This window comes from Doryrhamphus excisus, linkage group LG21, assembly GCF_037039965.1.
Source record: "Doryrhamphus excisus strain RoL-2023G ecotype Guam linkage group LG21, RoL_Dexc_Guam_v1.1, whole genome shotgun sequence".
In the NCBI taxonomy this organism is placed as follows: Eukaryota; Metazoa; Chordata; class Actinopteri; order Syngnathiformes; family Syngnathidae; genus Doryrhamphus; species Doryrhamphus excisus.
Window position 1 is genome coordinate 11,728,496 of NC_136377.1, and position 19,180 is coordinate 11,747,675.

The 19,180-nt window shown below is 43.4% G+C and overlaps 1 protein-coding gene across 3 annotated transcripts; it reads right to left on the minus strand.

The window, feature by feature from the left end:
- Positions 1–844: 844 nt before the first annotated feature.
- Positions 845–19,040, minus strand: usp28 (ubiquitin specific peptidase 28). Of its 3 annotated transcripts, none has more exons than XM_078787607.1 (26): positions 18,883–19,040; positions 17,104–17,178; positions 15,664–15,784; positions 15,463–15,547; positions 15,217–15,379; positions 14,173–14,259; positions 12,650–12,787; positions 12,470–12,540; positions 12,308–12,381; positions 12,089–12,237; positions 11,875–12,002; positions 11,311–11,406; positions 11,058–11,237; positions 10,799–10,992; positions 10,644–10,714; positions 9,761–9,989; positions 9,358–9,687; positions 8,617–8,747; positions 7,792–8,076; positions 7,304–7,399; positions 6,988–7,166; positions 6,058–6,136; positions 2,937–3,016; positions 2,743–2,866; positions 2,435–2,633; positions 845–2,367 (listed from the first exon to the last, which is right to left on the minus strand). In XM_078787607.1, the coding sequence occupies exons 1-26, from the start codon at positions 18,925–18,927 to the stop codon at positions 2,192–2,194; spliced, it is 3,585 nt and encodes a 1,194-aa protein (XP_078643733.1). In that variant the 5' UTR covers positions 18,928–19,040; the 3' UTR covers positions 845–2,191. The 3 variants fall into 3 exon arrangements, with proteins under 3 accessions (XP_078643733.1, XP_078643734.1, XP_057942452.2); XM_078787608.1 differs by having other exon boundaries at positions 10,799–10,875; positions 12,308–12,384; XM_058086469.2 differs by having other exon boundaries at positions 12,308–12,384.
- Positions 19,041–19,180: the final 140 nt, after the last annotated feature.

Sequence of the window (19,180 nt, forward strand, 5' to 3'; positions counted from 1 at the left end):
AATCTCCATAAACTGCACATACCGAGTATATCTGGAGAGATGCTGAGCATGGCTTTCTCCAGCTCTTCGTCTTCGTCCTTAGCTATAAAGAAAAGAGTGGTAATATAGTTATTCAACAGTAATAAAATGGTCCAATGCATACATATGCAATGCAGTATAACTTTAAAAACACTCACCCGTGCTCTCAGCAAAGGTTGTGGTGGAACAGGTGGAGGCGATGGTAAAAGAGGTGGAGGGCTGCTGTTGCTGCTTCTGCAGGTACTGTTGCAGTTTGTGCATTTTTGTACCCGTCGCGCACTTTCTTCTTAAGATGAAGGCTGCATAGCCATCATCCCTGCTCTCCCAAATGGTGGGCACAGATGTTTTTAGGGACTCATGACTGGCACATCTCTACTACTTATAAAGCTCAGCATGCTTTTGTTCTACTGAGATCAACATAAGAGTCATTTGTCTCTCAAATTTGTCATATTGTCTCTCGAGTCATAAAATGGGAATTATGGCTAGACTGAGTTAGTGTGCAGCACTATATCTACTGTACTGCTGCCATCTGTTATTTAAGAGCCATCTCTATTTATGGTGATGCGTGTTTTTGTGCGAGATGCCCCCAAAAACCCCTTTAATGATGGACTGCAGACAAGGACAGCTGTCCAAACCCCCTTCTTGCCAGTGACCTATTAATCTATGCAAGAGCCACCATGAAAGACTAACTGGAGGACAGGAAAAATAAAGTTGTTATTGCAGACACCCACCATGCAAGAATAAAAAAGCTCACATTTGATTAACACTGTCGTATTTGTGCAGGCCTATGGAGAGGGGTTGAAAGAAGACAACCCGCAGAAGTGAAAAGATTTATTGAGGCAAAGCCAAAAGGAAGTAGTGACAGGTTGTTTCGAGATTTTAATCTTTACAAATCTTGTTTCTAAAGATTTGTTAGGCACATACAAATAGGAAATATTTGATGTCTGTGATACAGAAAAGCACCTGTAGAGGAGACAAGCACTGTGTTTTAAAGCAAGGTGCCGCTCCATAAGGATGAATATAACCTTAAAAAGGTTTAAATAGCCTCTTCCTAAATAATCCACTATTGCACGTTCCTCTAATACAGTAAAGTCTCGTTATATCGATATTCTCGGGAGTCGGAAAAAATACCGATATAACCGGACTATCCATATATCCGATCCTGCGCCGAACTGCATTAAAAGTGGGCGGATCTTTGATATGGCATGTAATTTTCTCCGTGAGTTCATGGATTGCGTATCTAGCATGCTTTTGTACTACAATACATTTTGTATTACAGTAAATAAAAATAAACTTACGCTGTAGTGATTACCGGTTACCGGGACATAATTCACCCCGGAACATAATTCACCCCGGAACTATCGATAGGGAAGGTGTTGCCACCCGGAGGGGTAGGCGCGAGGGACGGGTGTTTTCCGCTGTGTGTGCTGCACTCTGGTGGTGGAAGTGTGAAAAATAAAGTTGACTGGAAGCAGCCGTTCGCCGTGTTCTTTTTTGGTATTGAAATCCTTAAGCAAAGATTGATTTAAGCTGCTTTTGTATCGATATAAGCAGACCAAATTGGCTGGCGGGAGATGAAAAGGGCATCCTAGTAACCGGATTATCATAATAACCGGGTATCGTACTAACGGAGCTAATTATATCATAAAAGACTAGAAATTTGCCGGGAAATGAAAATAGTATCGTAATAAGTAGTAATTTGTTTTAACCGATATCGATATAACGAGACTTTACTGTACTTTTCTCTGTGACATTTCTCTGTAGCGCTACTTTGAAGATGTACTCACTTGTCTGTGCTTTACCTACATCATAAGACTTGTCAAAGTCTATTCAGGAAAAATACAAAGTAATAATATAAAATACATATTTAGAAAAACAACAATCAACATCATTTGTCAGTGTGCAGTACAAATGTTATGTGCTCACTCTGCCTGGCAACACAATCTCAACTCATCACTTCCTGTACTCTTAATAAGGTAAACATACTTGTGTGATGTAACAGACAACCATATGTGTTTTTCGACTCTTCCAGCTTGCTAATGCTTACAGTTCACGCTACAAGCCATGTGGCCCGGAGGACTAAATGACTGAAATGACTGAACCCCTGCTGTGCGTTGGCCATGTTGATTTCAGCATGGTTTCAAGTTCATCTGTTTGAGTTTGGAGCTGGACTTTACTTGACAATGACCACTGAGGTGTTGTGGATAGACTCCATGACGGCAGCCAGGCGACTGCACAGGTCGTGGGCCTGGTTCACATGGACTTTAGGGGGGTCTTTAAGCACCACCGTCTCAGCAGAGCAGTCCAGAACCCTTGGCAGAAACTCACCCAGTTTCATCTGCAGCGAGTCTGAACAGAAAAAAAACATAGCGGTTAGCTGTGTTTATTTAGCAGATAAGCTCTGTTTGGATCTTACCATCCATGTCCTGGCCCAGACAGCAGCACCACTGGCTGCGGATGCTTTCCATCGTGTCACGGTCCTCCTGCGATAGCTGCGACTCGCGGCTCATGAGATGCAGGCATGGAATGACCACCTCATCCATGATGGCCACACCCTCCTCCACCTTGTTCTCCTCCCCACTGGCAAAGAGGCGTGTCGCGCTTTCGTTCAGAGTCTGCAGCATGGGAGTAACACACACACAAAGAGTTCATACCATTGGGCTTCAGTTGCTTCAAGTGTGATAGTTCTTATTTCCCGGCAGCCTTGAATGCAGCGTTACTCACTATGAGGCATTTCCTCCTGTAAAGTGCAATAAGTGAAGTTTCCACGCCACGTTTCTCTCCGCTCCTGAGCAGAGTGGCGTTGGCGTCGTATGCGTGAGCCAGGTAGGTCAGAGCCTCCCGTATCCTGCAATATTAACACAAAACGTCATCCTTTCTAATACATGTCTGTCAAGCCATGATGCAGAAAGACGTACTTCCCGTGCTGGTAGTGCTCCAGTCCGGTTAGCAGGTAGACAAACACAGTCCGGAACATTCTGTAGTCATCATGCCACTGCTGTGAAAGACCACACAACATGACCAACAAAGTTAGCACAAGCAAAGAAAAACCAAACACAGTTTTTCAGCATAATACTACTGTATTTGTATCCATCAGCAATCGACTTCTAGAAAAACTATGATGACTTAATACAGTTACACTTGAGTGTCACATACTACTCCGCTTTGAGCGACGCATTGTCACGGGACTCAGGCCTGCAGGTGGTGCATGATGGCGAGCATCCGGTGATGGGGCCTACAGAAGAGGCAACAATGTTCCCACTGAAGAAACTCGCTCTATGGACGTGGAATGTCACCTCTCTGATGGAGAAGCACCCTGAGCTGGCGCTCGAGGTGGAGACGTTCTGGCTTCAATTGTCAGACTGACTTCGATGCACACAACAAGGGGTCTGCATGGAACCAGTCCTCTTGAGAGGGGTTGGACTTTATCGAGAGGCACCGGGCAGGGCTGGCAATTTCTGTTGCCCAGAGCTTGTACACTGTATTTTAACCCACGCCTTCAGGTGGGTGGTTGAATCCTGACTGTTGTTTGTACTTATGTGGCAAATAGCAGCTCAGAGTACCCAGTCTTTTTGGATTTCCTACAGGGACTATTAGAGAGTGCTCCGTCGGGGGATTCTCTTCTTCTACTGAGGGACTGCAACGCTCATGTTGGCAGCGACAGTGACCTGGAGACATGCCATGTGATTGGGAGGAAAGGTCCCCCTGATCTGAATATGAATGGTGCTTTCTTACTGGACATTTATGCTTGCCCGTAATGAACACCAGGTTCAAGCGTCAGTGTGTCCATATGTATAGTTGGGATCAGGACCCACAGCTTGATGATTGACTCTGTGGTCGTGTTGAGGTGTCTTGCAGACACATGTTTTGGACACTCAGATGAAGATAGGGTCAGAGCTGTCAACAGATCACCACCTAGCGGTGAGCTGGCTCCGCTCGTGGGGGAGGATGCTGGTCAGACCCAGCAGGCCTGTGGGAAAGGTGGGCTATCCTATCTCTGGGACTGTGGTTGTCGAGGACATCGGGGGCAGTGTCTCTGGATTGGCAAACAAGGGTGGTGGTCCCCCTTTTTTAAGAAGGAGGACAGGAGGGTGTATTCCAACTATTGTGGGATCACACTCCTCAGCCATCCTGGTAAGGTCTATTCAGGGGTTCTGGGGAGGAGGGTCTTGCAGATAGCTGAATCTTGAATCAGTGTGGTTTTCACCCTGGTCGTGGAACTGTGGACCAACTCGACACTCTCAGCACGGTTCTTGGGAGTTTGCCCAACCAGTCTACACGTGTTTTATGGACTTAGATAAGGCACTTAACCATGTTTCTCAAGGAATCCTGTGGGGAGTATTCTAGGAAAATGGGGTACCAGACAGGCTGACTTCCTTGAGCCATGACATACGGCTTCTGCAGTGATGCGGACTCTGCATTGGTCTTTTGTAGAGAGGAGGGAGCTGAGTCGAAAGGCAAAGTACCAGTTGATCTACATTCCTACACTCCTATGGCCATGACCTTGGGTAGTGACAGAAAGGACAAGAACGTCCAAAATGAGTCTCCTCTATAGGGTGGCTGGGATCTCCCTTAAAACAGGAGAAGCACTGTTATTCGGGAGAGACTTAAGAGTAGTGTCACTGGCCCTCTACATCGAGAGGAGCCAGATTAAATGGCTCAGGCATTTGGTCAGGCTGCCTTGGAGAGACTATGGCTGCATTCAATGCAGTTTGAGTTGCGATCATTGACTTCCTCAGCACTTGGTATGATGTCATTGCCGATGAAAAAGAAATCAGTTTACTTTAGTTTCTACAGCTAGGATTCATTCATTCATTCATTTTCTACCGCTTTTTCCTCACAAGGGTCGCGGGGGTGATGGAGTCTACCCCAGCTGTCTTCGGGCGAGAGGCGGGCTACACCCTGTACACCCTCGCCAGCCAATCACAGGGCACATATAGACAAACAACCATTCACACTCACATTCATACCTATGGACAATTTGGAGTCACCAATTAACCTAGCATGTTTTTGGAATGTGGGAGGAAACCGGAGTACCCGGAGAAAACCCACGCATGCACGGGGAGAACATGCAAACTCCACACAGAGATGGCCGAGGGTGGATTGAACCCTGGTCTCCCTAGCTGTGAGGTCTGCGCGCTAACCACACGACCGCCGTACAGCTAGGATGATTGTTGAAAAAGTTTACATGAACAAAAATGACAAACAATTAGCCCCTAACATTCACAATTCAGGTGTGCCTGAATGCATCACAGCGTCATTTTTGTATTTTGAATACTACCTTATCATGTCCATTTCAATTTGGTATCAGATTATTATGCAGACTTAAATCATAGCAATTGCAAGTGGACATATGTGAAGCTCAAGTTGAAATAAAAGATATGTAGTATGAATACTTATCTATTTATCAGTGCTCACGTCAAACCTTAGTCAAAATGTCACCATGCTAAATAAGAATTACTTATTTATTATAAAGTTGATTAACCAATTTAATCATGTTCAATGTTTCATGTTAATGCAGATTAATAAAGGTTTAAGTGTGCAGGAGTAGAGGGTACATAGCTTCAAGTCAAATGTCTGAAGGGGCACATGAAAGTTTGGGAACCACTGGTCTCGGGAGAACAATGAAGGCAAGTCAAACTGCCACTGGAATGCAGGCTAAGTCTCTCAACTGGCATGGGAACGCTTCAGGATCCGCTGGGAGGAGATGGAGGAAGCAGCCGGGGAGCGGGAAGTCTGGACTTCTCTGCTTAGACTGCTGCCCCCGCAACCCGACCCCGGATAAGCGGAAGAAGATGGATGGATGGATGGATGGATGGAGGATGGATGGATCTCAGACACTATTTCCAAGATCTGTGAAAGGTTTCGAAACTCCAGCGGACATCACACACCAGCTTTCATGCTCACCCTTCCCCTGAGATCAAATTACACTGTGGGCTCACTTCTTGGAATTTCAACCCTGCTGACTGCCTTGAATATACAATATAAACAAGCTAATGAGCATCATAATACGTAGTGCATAGAGAACTCAGACAGTACCATGTACTCATCCATATCCATGTCCTCTGGCTTGATGAGGCGAAGCTTGGCTCGGGCTTCCCTCATGATGCTGATGGCTCTGCAGAAATGAACGAGATGCTTTATCATGAAAGTACAGTAAAGTCTCGTTATATCGATATCGGTTATAACGAATTACTACTTATTACGATACTATTTTCATTTCCCGGCAAATTTCTAGTCTTTTATGATATAATTAGTTCCATTAGTACGATACCCGGTTATTATGATAATCCGGTTACTACGATGCCCTTTTCATCTCCCGCCAGCCAATTTGGTCTGCTTATATCGATACAAAAGCAGCTTAAATCAATCTTTGCTTAAGGATTTCAATACCAAAAAAGAACACGGCGAACGGCTGCTTCCAGTCAACTTTATTTTTCACACTTCCACCACCAGAGTGCAGCACACACACCGATTCCCGCACTTCCTGGTTCACAGGTCATGCTCAACCCGCCCCACATAGCTGCATTATTGCCCACTTTTAATGCAGTTCGGCGCAGGATCGGATATATGGATAGTCCAGTTATATCGGTATTTTTTCCGACTCCCGAGAATATCGATATAACGAGACTTTACTGTAATAATAAAACAATTCCCCACTGTGGACATACTGAGTGAGCAATGTTGTTGCTGTGTGGCACACTGATGTCAATATTGGCAGAAAAATAATACCGAAATTGTTAAATTAATTCCATTCATGCAAAGTGAGTTTTATTATTGTAGTAAAGTGCCTGAGTGGCGCATGTACAGAGTGATGCTGCATGCATCCACTAGATGGCAGCATATGTATTCTGTAGAGAGTTCAGTTCGGGCGGGGGTTAAATCCGTACCACAAAGCAATTGTTGACATTAAAATAAAATAAATATAAATAAAAAGGAAAAGACACACTGACGTGTAATATATATTACCTTTCATCAAAGCTGAGGTTGCGGTCAGTGAACTGCTCCAGCAGCGTCCTCTCTATGATGCGTTTGGGCGCCTTGTTCTGAAAGAAGTAAACCAGAGCGTGCTGCAGACGAGCATCCTCCCGCGGTGTTGTCTCCTCCTGCGCAAGCTCGTACAAGCGGGAGTACTCTTCGTGGAAGGCCTGGGGAAGATATTGTCCATCATAATTTGGATATAAATAAACTCCTCATATAATGTCACTGAGATGAATGCAGCAGAAAAAAAGGCAGTGCGTCTAAAAAGATACTTTCCAGGCATCTTCACGGACAAGGGACGCACCTTAATGAGTCCAGCCTCGGGACCTTCTGTGTCGAATGTTTGTCTGGCCTTTGCAATGGCCAGGATGATGCCCTGCATAGCTGGAGTCAGCATCATCTGTCAAAGGAGGTGAAGTAACAATCATAAAATCAACTTCACTGCTTTCCATGTAGTTAGATTTATCATCCAACATTTTATCATTATTATTATTGTTTACTACCGTAATTTCTGGTGTATAATCTGCTACCTTTTTCTTATGCTTTGAACCTTTCGCATTATATAATAATGCGGCTAATTTATGGCTAGAAGAACTTAAGTTCCCATGATGTTTCGAGTGCAATGTCAGGAAGTTGTGAATTATGAGGCTGTTTAATACTGAACAAGACAGAATTCTGAAGAAGACAACTTTAGTGGTTTTAATTTCCAGGAGGAGGATGAATATGGCAATAAATGACTTTCCTGGTAGGCTACTGTTTAACTCAATTTGATACAAATTAGACCGGACTTACCTCTTCATTGTATCCATCTGCATCAGCCCTCACCATGATTCTTCCCACATTGGGGATCTCCACCTCAGAGACCTCATTCTCTGCCTGTCGCCGTCTTGCAGGGACCTGCTCCTCCCGTGGCTCCTCGTCCTTCCGATCTGCTTCATACTGAGTAGGCTCCTCAGAGGAGGGCTCCGGGTCGTGTTGAGATTCTTCTTCTTCTTCTTTCTCCTCTCTGTCCTCTTTCTTTAGCAAGAGGTTGCAAGGCGGCTGACTGCTACTGAGCTCCACTTCAGGGCCAGGAGTCTGACAGATAAAGATATGCTGTATAACTATACATCAAAACAAAATTGACAGTATTTACTAAAAATTCAATGACTGGGTTTTGTGGGCCCTTTATGAGGAATGGTACACCGTACACTGAAGTCTCCAGAGAGTGTTCCTCTTTAGCTCCATATAAAAATGTGTGTGTGAAATGCAAGACATCTTGAAAATGTCACGTCGTACTTTCCCGTCAACACATCAACACAACACTTCCATTCCACCAGCATGCAACGTATTCAGCGCAATACTCTTCTTATCATTTGGGATAAGGCTGCACAACACTTTAAACATGGACATTCTTACTGCTCCACTTCACAACTGCTAATCATGTGGTAGCAGTAATTGTACATGACCTTGACTTTATCTGTACCTTACAAATACATTAGAGTCCAGAGCGTGGCTCTCCATCACTATGCTAAGTGATGAAATGAGATCCTTCACCCACGTGTACACATTTTATTTTAGTGGCCTAGAATTTACGACCTATATACAAAACAGGTGGTTTTGACAGACTTAACCCACCTGTCTGTGAGACTCCATCTCAGTAGCCGTGGTGGTGGAACCCTGGATGGGCGTGTGCGTGTCACTGTCTGTGAACTCGCTCTCATCTGCATGGCAGTCAGACTTCTGTGGTGGTGCCGTGACCTCTGCTTCTATTCAGTAAAAGAAAGAAAGCGAAAGAGTTACTTACTGTCTACCAACATTTTGAAACAGGGGTCTCAAATGCAGGATTTTGTGGGCCCCTACTTGACATCAAAGTTTACATTAGTGTGGCCTGCTTGTCATTCATTCATTCATTCTCTCATGAGGGTCGCGGGCGTGCTGGAGCCTATCCCAGCTGACTTCGGGCGAGAGGCGGGGTACATCCTGGACTGGTCGCCAGCTAATCACATATAGACAAACAACCATTCACACTCACATTCATACCTATTGACAATTTGGAGTCACCAATTAACCTAGCATGTTTTTGGAATGTGGGAGGAAATCCCATGCACGCATATCAACTCTTAAATTAAATTCTCAAGGCATGCTGGGAAGCCGGAAGAACTCCAAGCATACCAATGTGAGGAAAATTCTGTCAGGTAGGAAATGACAAGAGAAGCTAATGTTTGGAAGAACCATTCATGTTGTGAACTGTTATTAATAGTGATTGAGATTATATTTTTTGTGAATAAGTGAAACCCTTTTTTGTGGAATAACTGATGGGGCCCCAGCCTCGCCCTGCTGCCCCCAAGTAAGTTTGGGAAACACATTATAACAGACCTTCTGTTGGTCCTGCCGGCTCCTCATCCCTCTGAACCTCTGGTTGTGGTTCCAAAGCAGCCCCCTGAGCAGGCTCATCAGTCTGAGGTCCTGACTGTGGTGCTGGCTCGACGGGTGCAGAATGCTGTGTGTCATCTGTGCTGGCTTTGGGGGGCTCGGCAGGACTTAGCGAGGACTCCCCTTGGGGCGCCGCCGCCTGACACAGCTGCTCCTCCCACTCGCTGAGCTCCTGCTGGAACCAGCGGTTGTCTTGGTGCACATAGCGTCTCAGGATGGGCGGCAGCGAGTCCATGCCATGCAGAACCTGGCCTGTCTCATCATCTGTGTCGTCTGGATAGATGCCAGTCCGTGTCAGAATACACACTACTGCAGACCGCGGGGCACATAGAAAGATGGACAGTACCAGTGATGAGGTGGGGTAGCCTGTTGTCGATGTACATGAGGCAGTAGGCACTGGCGTTGGTCATCCCCCCGAAAGAGTCCCGCTCCAGCTCTTCCCACGAGGACTCTGTGATACTGATGTCGTTGTACTTCATCCAGCGCTGGTTGATGTGGTCATAAATGTATGCCCAATAGTGGCCTGCTGAGGCCTGGCCCTCGTGCACAAGTACTGCGTGCAGTTTGTAGGGTACCTAAAAAGACACAAGGATTTTGACGATGGCCTCACAGTTGCAACTAACTCATTTTGTCTCTGTCTTTGTTCATAAGATCCCGAATGTGCAGGTATGAATAAACAGAGACGTATGGCCGTGGAAAAAAAACATAATAATACAAAAAATATGTCAAATATTACTTGAAAAATATCTTAATATTAATATTGTTATTGTTATAAAGTAAATATTGCAGGAATAATTTTACAAGGAAAAAAGATGTATGAAGCTAGACTGAAATAAAGAATCACTGCACTGATAAAGTTGTCTTTTCTTCTTCTTTTCTTCAAAGTACAGTATCCATTTCACAAAAAAAACAGAATAAAGTTAGAATTTTATAAAGTATAAAATATAAGTATTACAATAAAATGTTAAAAATAGAAGAATAAAGTATTGATTTATCGACAAAAAAATACTTAATACATACTTTATATACTTTTTAAACGTGGCTGCGGGTGTGATTCTTCGCCAGATTGTCCCTCATACCTTCATCATGTTTATAAACAATATTCTGTGCATACCTTTCATTGTTTGTCCACTAAGGTTTTTGTGTTTTGTTGTGTTTTCTAAGTGCAGCCTGACATTTTAATCTAGAAAGCTGTGTGTCAGATGAAATAGGGAGAGCATAAACATTACCTGGCAGAGGCTGTTGTCTGAGTACATGCCCTCCAGCGTCTGACTGAGTCTGTCGATGTTGGCTTTTAGTTCTGCCGCACACAAATAGCAAAATAAAGTCCATCAAAACCAGCTGAAGGGTGATAAAACATAACTGTATGAATACTACAAAGTACCATTGATGTCGTTCTCCACCTCCATCCTCCAACGCTGTAGGCAGGTCTTAACAAAGTACAGCTCCTCGTCTGTAATGCTGTGGGGGGCAGGATGGGGTGGGCAGTCAGCAGGGTGTCTGCACTGGGTGAAGGGCTTGTATATGGGGGTGCGTTGGCAGCTGGAAATGAGGCCTTGCTCCTCATCTGCAGGGTCACTGAGTGACGACAGTGTGACACGTTTCATCGACTATTTCATTTGTATGTTGTGATGTGTACTAACCTGCTGTCTTGGCTGATGTTCTCACTGAGGGGGTGGCCGGGAGGAGTGGGCGAAGAAGAAGGTGGTCTGGTGTCTTCAGCTGGGGAAACACTGGCGGGCTTAGTGGATGCAAACTCCAACACAAACTGAAGCATGTCGGCCAGAGGATACTTGCTGGGTCCCGAGCCGTAATTCTTGTAGCTACATGGAAGTACAGTACAAGTAGCGAGTATGAGAACTATAGCCCACAAAATAGGGGATCTCTCCTGCGTACCATTCAAGTTTCTGTTGGAGGGTTGCAAGCTGCTCCTTCAGCTTTTTCACTTCACCTCTCCTCTCATGTGTGGACTGTATGTTTTTATGAAGGTATCTGCAAATACAATGCAGAGTGTCACAACAGATTAATTAATTTGCAAGAACATTGTCAAATACTGTCTTTACGATGACACTTTATCCACTCAACAGAGAGTACTGCATTGTACTAAGAGGATGGTACTTAATTAGAATACAGTAGATCCCCACAGGGGACACCCAATTTTTGATGCTCCTGCTAGCTTGATGTTGATGTTCTCCTCACATTTCAGATAAACATTTGCAATAAAAGTGACTTGTAATGATTAGATTAATTTCAACTCTGGCTTCAAATGCCACAAACTGCACTTTTGGGGAATTTTTGGAAGGATGTTGTAAAGATTTATTGGGGTACAGTGTATACAGTATTCCAGCAGACGCCACTACAAATACTGTACATTGAATATTCACCTGATTCCACATTTCCAGTATTTAGAGCATATTGTGTACCTAAATATCCAAAACATTACAACAAAAAACGTGTCACCTGTCCATGTAGATGATTTGTGGAAACTCCAGTTTCTTGTGTATCTTCTCCGGGCGGCCCAGCTGAGTGTTGAACTCAAACCTGGACAGTTCAAACGTCAAAACAGGCGGCAACTTCTTGAACCATCTCTGTAGAAAAAGAGAAATAAGCATAAGAAATAAGCTACATAGAGTACAGCTCTCATTCAGAAAATGTCTGGGGTAAAGCTACCAACCTCTCGACCACATGGAGCGTTATGATCGGTGTGGAGCGACTCAATCTCCCTCTCCACCATGGCGCCTTCCAGGCACTCATCCAGGTTGTTGAAGCCATTTACTTGCAGGGGGTACTGGCCAAACTGCTCAATGTTGCAGAGGATTTTACCTAAACAGAGACAGATAGATGTAAGTGGTCCATCTTGGTCGCAAAATAACGGCAGAAGTTCCATATTTACCCTCTTGCTTCCTCTCAGTTACAAATGTGCCATAGAAAAGTTGCACCATGGGGTTTTGCTGCTTATCTGTTGGGCTGCTGGAAGCAAAACATCATATGAAACGCACATCCAGTTAAGAAGGCTGCTGATAATACATGTGCATGACATGTACTTATGTCTTACTCTCCATTGGCGGCAAGCTGAAAGGCATCCTCTAGCCAGTCAAGCAGCTTGTGGGAGAACTCGCTTACATCCTTAAGTTTAAGCAACAAAAAAAAAAAACAACAAATCCATCATTCCATTTCCATTAATGGCATCTTTATACTCATGGTAGAAGATGAAAAAAATGCATCTGTGTTTTACCTGCTGGGCCTCACTGGTCCTGAAAGCATCCCGCAGCAGCTCTACAGCAGCGGAGGGGTCGACAAACCTGCGAGTGGAGCCCACCATGAGGGCGAAGAGACACCGCAGCTCCTGCATGAAGGCAATGTTCCTCTTGTCCTGTCAGCACAAATTCAAGATAATGGTGAAAATAATTCACTACTCTCAACACAAGTCTGTTAAGGATGACGTAGATCGAGGGTGTACAAAATGCGACCTGGGGGCCAGCATTGATTTGTTTTTTTTTTATATTCTAAACACAATGAAACAAAAACAAACAAAAATTGAAGAAACAGAAGAGTAAAAAGGCTTTCTGTCACAAAAAAAATGTGGGCATTGTTTAACATGAGAATCTAACATTCTAACTACATTTATAGGTCAGTAAAGTGAAAAAGCATAATAGGTCACCTTTAATAGGAATAATACATATGATAACAACTAAAATACAGTATATCTAGTACAATGTCTTGGCATGTCAACCTTAGATTGGTTTTGACCTCTTTCTTTTTTTTTTTAAACTTTTCAGCCTGTAGCTTATTTAACTCATTCGCTATCATAGACGACTATATACATCTTTTATGTTTTATTTTGTGCAAGAGGAACAAGATTAAGATTAAGATATGCCTTTATTCGTCCCTCAGTGGGGAAATTTGTAGAGGTCATGATGCAACTCCACAATAGAAGAGAGCACATAGGTACAGTTTTAAGCCGAATAAACGACCACAACGTGACAGAAGTGCCAGGGTTGCATCTTTGCCTTATAAAAGAGTACAGCAACGTGACAATTTGTCAGTCATTCATGGTATTATATTTCTGAAAAAAAAAAATTTAATGTATAACAACAATTTTTGGGGGTTGTTTATGTTGTGGCAACGTTGCGTAGACACTTTGATTGTTTGCGACCCTCGTGAGGATAAGCGGCATAGAAAATGGATGGAAGACCAAAAAGAAATAGCAGTATGTACTTTATAACATTATAGCTAAATGAACTCCTAAGTTACTCACACTGCACACAGAATATATATATATATAATATATAGTAATAAATGCATTACCGATAAATAGAATAATTAAATTCATTCATTCTCATTCTGCTTCTAGCATTCATTAGCATTCAATCATTTTTATACTTAATGATGGTTGTGAAAGTTGAGCGGACAATATTGGTGGGTGTGACTCATTTTTATGATGCTCATTTTCACTTCCATGGTGTTGACTTTCCTTTTTAATGGCTCACTGTCGCTTGGGAGACACAATGAAGTACAAACAGTTCATTAATAAGCAATGTTACACTTCCTCAATGTGGCTGCGCAGGCACACACTGCATTCTTGTGCTGCGTGAGGCGCCGACACAACTAATTCCCAACCAAGTCTCACTTTTACGGTCCGAAATTATGTTTATATTTAATTCATGGGAGCGTGTTTTTTTTTGACAAAATTAAAAATATCCAAATCGCCTATTCCTCCTACGATTTTTCAACCCCCTGATGTAGATGAAGACTCACCGCGTGGCTTTTACACTTGTCCAGGATTTGCTCAGACAGATGGTAGTTGAGAACCAGCCTTCTGAACACAGGCAGGTGGAACAGCGACTGGAACACAAAGAATACATGCAAGCTTGAAAACTGAGTCTTAATCAGAGAAAAACAGAACAAACAAACAACAAACATTAGTCTTATGGAAATATGAAATGTTAGTCTTGCTGTTTTTATTTGACTTAACATATTTTACCCCATTGTGTGGTTTTATGTGCTTCCTTACTACATGACTACATTGTCATTACTTAACCAGCCATCTAATGTGTCCCAATGATGCGGAGCGAGTCAAGCACTTGATCAGCTTTGAGTGGGGAAATTCAATGGATGCTTATCTCATTGTTACGGTCATTTGTAGCCACAGAGGACTAAACGAGGGAATAAGAGCCAGCAGGTGAATGATGTATTCACTTTGGCTCCAATCTGATTGGATCATAATTACATTGTTGCAGGTCAGAGTCAGCAGAAGGGGGGGGGGGGTATGATTTAGATGTTAACTCCACTGTATCATTTTACCATTGCTACTCTCTTAAATATGCCATTGCACGATGAAGGCCTGACTTCGACGCTGTGAATCGATGCTGAAGCTAAAACAAACACTTACTGTCTGTCCTTGCAGGCTTCAGACTCTGCCCCTGTTGGCTCTCACTATTACATTATCCATTTCACTCCGAGTCTCAAAGATGGCTCCCATTTCTGCTGAGCCACCTGATACTACGGAACACTTTTCACACCTTGCAGGATAGCCTCATGTCTTCATTATGTGATTATATTACAGTAAAGTCTCGTTATATCGATATTCTCGGGAGTCGGAAAAAATACCGATATAACCGGACTATCCATATATCCGATCCTGCGCCGAACTGCATTAAAAGTGGGCAATAATGCACTCGACATTGTTCTATAGTATAGAATGAGTGTTGAGCTGCCTCAGAGAGCTATTTAGAGTCTCATCAAGGAAGAATGGATGCTGAATTGTGTAGTCACACTCCATCTGGCCCTGCTCGTCCTCACCTGGATGACGGCGCTGAACCAGCAGGTGTTTCCCACGTTGCGAATGCCGACGGGCCAGTCGTCCTGGCGAATCCAGTCTGCGGGGTTGCACATGTCGCTCTGGGCCTCACATCTCTTCCTCTTGCTTCTCACAGAGTTCTCCTCGGCACTGGCCTCCAGAGCCCTGCGAGGACATCAGAGCATTCATGAAGAAACTTAACAACATTAAGTCATTAGCGTGTGTTTTGAGCGAAAGCACTCTCGTACCGATGGAACGCTCTCTCCTCTTCTTGAGCGTTGTGGGACTCCTGCAGGCTGAGCTCTATGGCGGTCTGCAGTTCGTCGCGGTCTCCTGAGCAAGAACGTGTTATGTCATAGATACTCTGTTCAAAACACCTCCATTATTCAAAGGGTTTAGGGGTCTCACCATGGAGAAACTTTACTACAAATCTGAAATGTGTAACATACCTTTCTGTCCCTCCCAGGGAACACCAGGCATCCCAGACTCTTGTGGTTCTCCGGCATCTCGAACCTCTGCTGGCTGGGTGGTCAGTAGCCCGACAGCATGTCCAATGTCACCCCGACTGGCCTGAAACAGAGCAGGCATCTTTTAAAGAGCGATAGGTATGCATTTATTGAAGTCTAATGAATAGCTTGAAATTGTACGAATTGTGAAAAAGGTTAAAGGGGACTTTTGTATTGTGCTCTGCACTCCTATAGAGCAGCTACACATGATAACCAGCACACAAAGCTTTATAGTTCTTCCAGAAAGTGCACCTTGTCAGCTGGATTTCTTTGGATTTCGTTGTTCCCGCAAATATGGCCTGTTTTAATTCATTCTACCAACGGCTGGAGCTGGTCACACTCGCTGCTAGCTGCGAACGGTATAGGAGTTGATAATAAACGGCGATGTATATTTTTAAAATAATGGCTTTTAACATACAGCTATATGTGTTGGATTCTGAATCCGATCTGGAAGTACAGTCTGTACTTACGACAGGCCGACGTTTCTCAAGAAAAGAGGTTACTTCAAGACGTCTCTCAGTGGTAAGTAGCTATAGCATTTTAGCGTATGAGCCATTGCTAGGAAGTAAACATAGGAGCAGTGCTTGGGGGAGGGCAGAGAGCTTTGCTGGTTTACAGCCACACCCATATAAGGAAATCAGTTTTGACCACACCTTTTCAAACCGAGCGTTTTGAGCCATCCCAAACTTCTTCACCTTTAAGGTTGCCCAAAACTGATAACAATAATATGTATTTCAGAAATATACAAAAAGACAAAATAGGTCAACAATATAAAGCTGTTCTGCAGAAATGGAGGCTGATAAAGCCTCGGCAATGGGTGCAACTAATTCCTACAGCTGTTCCAAGTTCTGTAGTACATACTACCTCCTCTGTCTGCATAAAAACAGTGTTCGGAACACACTCAGGTACAATTATTATGTTATGATAATACGCATTAAAGTTGTTCACGGACAGTATCTGTTACCTGTTTTACTGGGATAAAAATACCAAAATCGGTATCAGTATCAGTATAGGGGGAAAATGCCCCAAAATAATCAAATCAATAAATGAATAAAAAAAATCTGGTATCTTCCGTTACTGGTTGAAATGCTCCACACATAAATGATCCAAAAACACACAAACACCATAAAACTCATGCAATGGGAAAATGTTGCAAACACTCTGCAATCGCAAATACTGCAAGACCAAAAAAACAAATGCAAATGTAAAATTCTGCTAATGCTAAAAACACATGCAAAAAGAGCAAAATGGAAGTTAGCCAGGCTACTGTTGTGTTTTTGGTTTGAAATTATTTCTGTGTTTGGATGTTTGGACGTTCATCGTAAACAGGGGAGCTGAGAAGATCTCTTGGATGCATACAGTAAAGGAGAAAAAAGATCTTACCTTTAACGCTCTACAGAGAATCTGTGGATCCTGGACACCGGTGATCTCCCTTAGCTGGTTGATTAGCATCTCACTCTGCTCAGGGAACAAAAACAATAGGTTTGAGATACATAAAGCACATCCGCCACATATTGGAACCAGTCAAGTGGGCATTACATGTATAAGGAGTGAAAATATTAAATACTGAGTATACACATACACATACTGAGTAGTGTATGGAACTTATTGTTGATGCAGACTTCACATACTGTACATCCTAGAGATCTGGCAAGTTTCTCATCTTCTTTATCAAATTACTGGTGCTCGCAACTTTCTTTGGTTCCATGGCGGGTTATTTTATCAATAAAATGCATGGAGAGTAAGTCAGCAACTTATAAGGTGCTTTTCTTTGGGCACTCCATTTTGACAGTGTATAATAACAGAATCAAAATTTTGGCCACGTTTTTGACAAGAATGGAATCATACAAAGAGGTTCCAGCATACGACTGTGACACTTAAATGGATGGATGGAATCATACAAAACTGGGGCATACAAAAGTGTATTTGATGGTTTGCTATTCTAATAATACAACTGACATACGGTAGCTCAAACTTTCCCATGAAACCAAGACTTGACCCACTTTTCTGCTCTTGGGACCCCCACTATCACCCGGTCACAATTTGGACATGACCGTGCCTCATGTGAGACTCACTTAAAGCCTGTGACGCACGCCGGCAGGACAAATGCTGCCCGAATGCCAACCTGTCATAGTCATATGAGGCAAAGATGTTACACAATGAGAATCCAGCCATTGTTCTCAGTGGAAGCTTCACTATGCCTAGGAAACAACTAAAATGGCCCATGTTTTGATTGAAACATTTAACAAGCTGAAATGTAAACATACTGATGTTATTATGCATGTAAAAAGCCATGTTTTCACCTTGTGAACACATGAAGTACTTAAAAAAAAGAGAGACCCTGCTGAGTGAGATGTGCTATATAAAGCCTGTGGCTCCAACAGCAGGTGGATGCATCAGTGTGTTGTGGACACACACACACACACACACACACAGGCACATACACACAGGAAGCCAAAGAGCCGGGGGACCAGACTTATATGGCGTCCGGGGTATATCTGAGACCCCCTTGGTTAGCCTCTATTTTAAGCTGCTGACATGGAAAGGACAGGCTTCTGTTTATCATTCCGCTCGGCATGCCACTAGAGTCCATCACAAAGCCCCTGTGACTCTCTTTCTCCTACTCACTCTCTCTGTCACACACACACACACACACACACACACACACACACACACACACTGTGTTAAACAGAGGAAAACTACTCCATTTTTGACATTAGCACACTGGTTTGAAGAGCTACCCAAACCCAACACTGACACATACGTGACATGTGAAAAAGTGATATAAGTGGAAATGTATGTATGATGCTTAGACTCTAATTTAATTTAGTACAAATTTAAACAAATAATACATTTGAACTAAATTTTGTTCATCCATTTCAGACACAACATCCCGAAAGGACAAATGTGATTGATATTTTCATTTATATGAAAAACACAACACTCAAACACCACTAAATGAGGAATTACGGGATATATTTGACATTTTAGCTACTTTCAACTGATACGCTACATACATGACGGTGTTGTTTTCAACACACAAGCGGGTGTCGTATTTTTAACGGTGTTTTTGTGCCACACACAACACACAAGAGGGGTTAGTGTTCCATGCCAAAATGCCACTTGTGGTGTTAATATCACCCCCGTTTTTTCTACGCTCACCGAATTCGTTGCGTTTTCTCCATTTTCGCTCTCTTCGGGTGTCATTGCCAAATGTTGTTGTTTATTTTAACGTTCAGCCCAGAGAGCAGAGTCACTGCAACCCCATCTGTCTGTCGCAGGAGACCGCCGCCAGACACGTGAACGCGCTCCGCCGCCTGTCAGTATCCCACAAGCGCGCGTCCAACCAGCGTCGGAGTGGACGCGCGCACGCAGACTGACGACGTGATTGACAGGAAGGAGTGTTGTTGGTTCGGGACACAAGCGGAATGACTTTTGACCAAGTTCTTCTTCTTCAGTC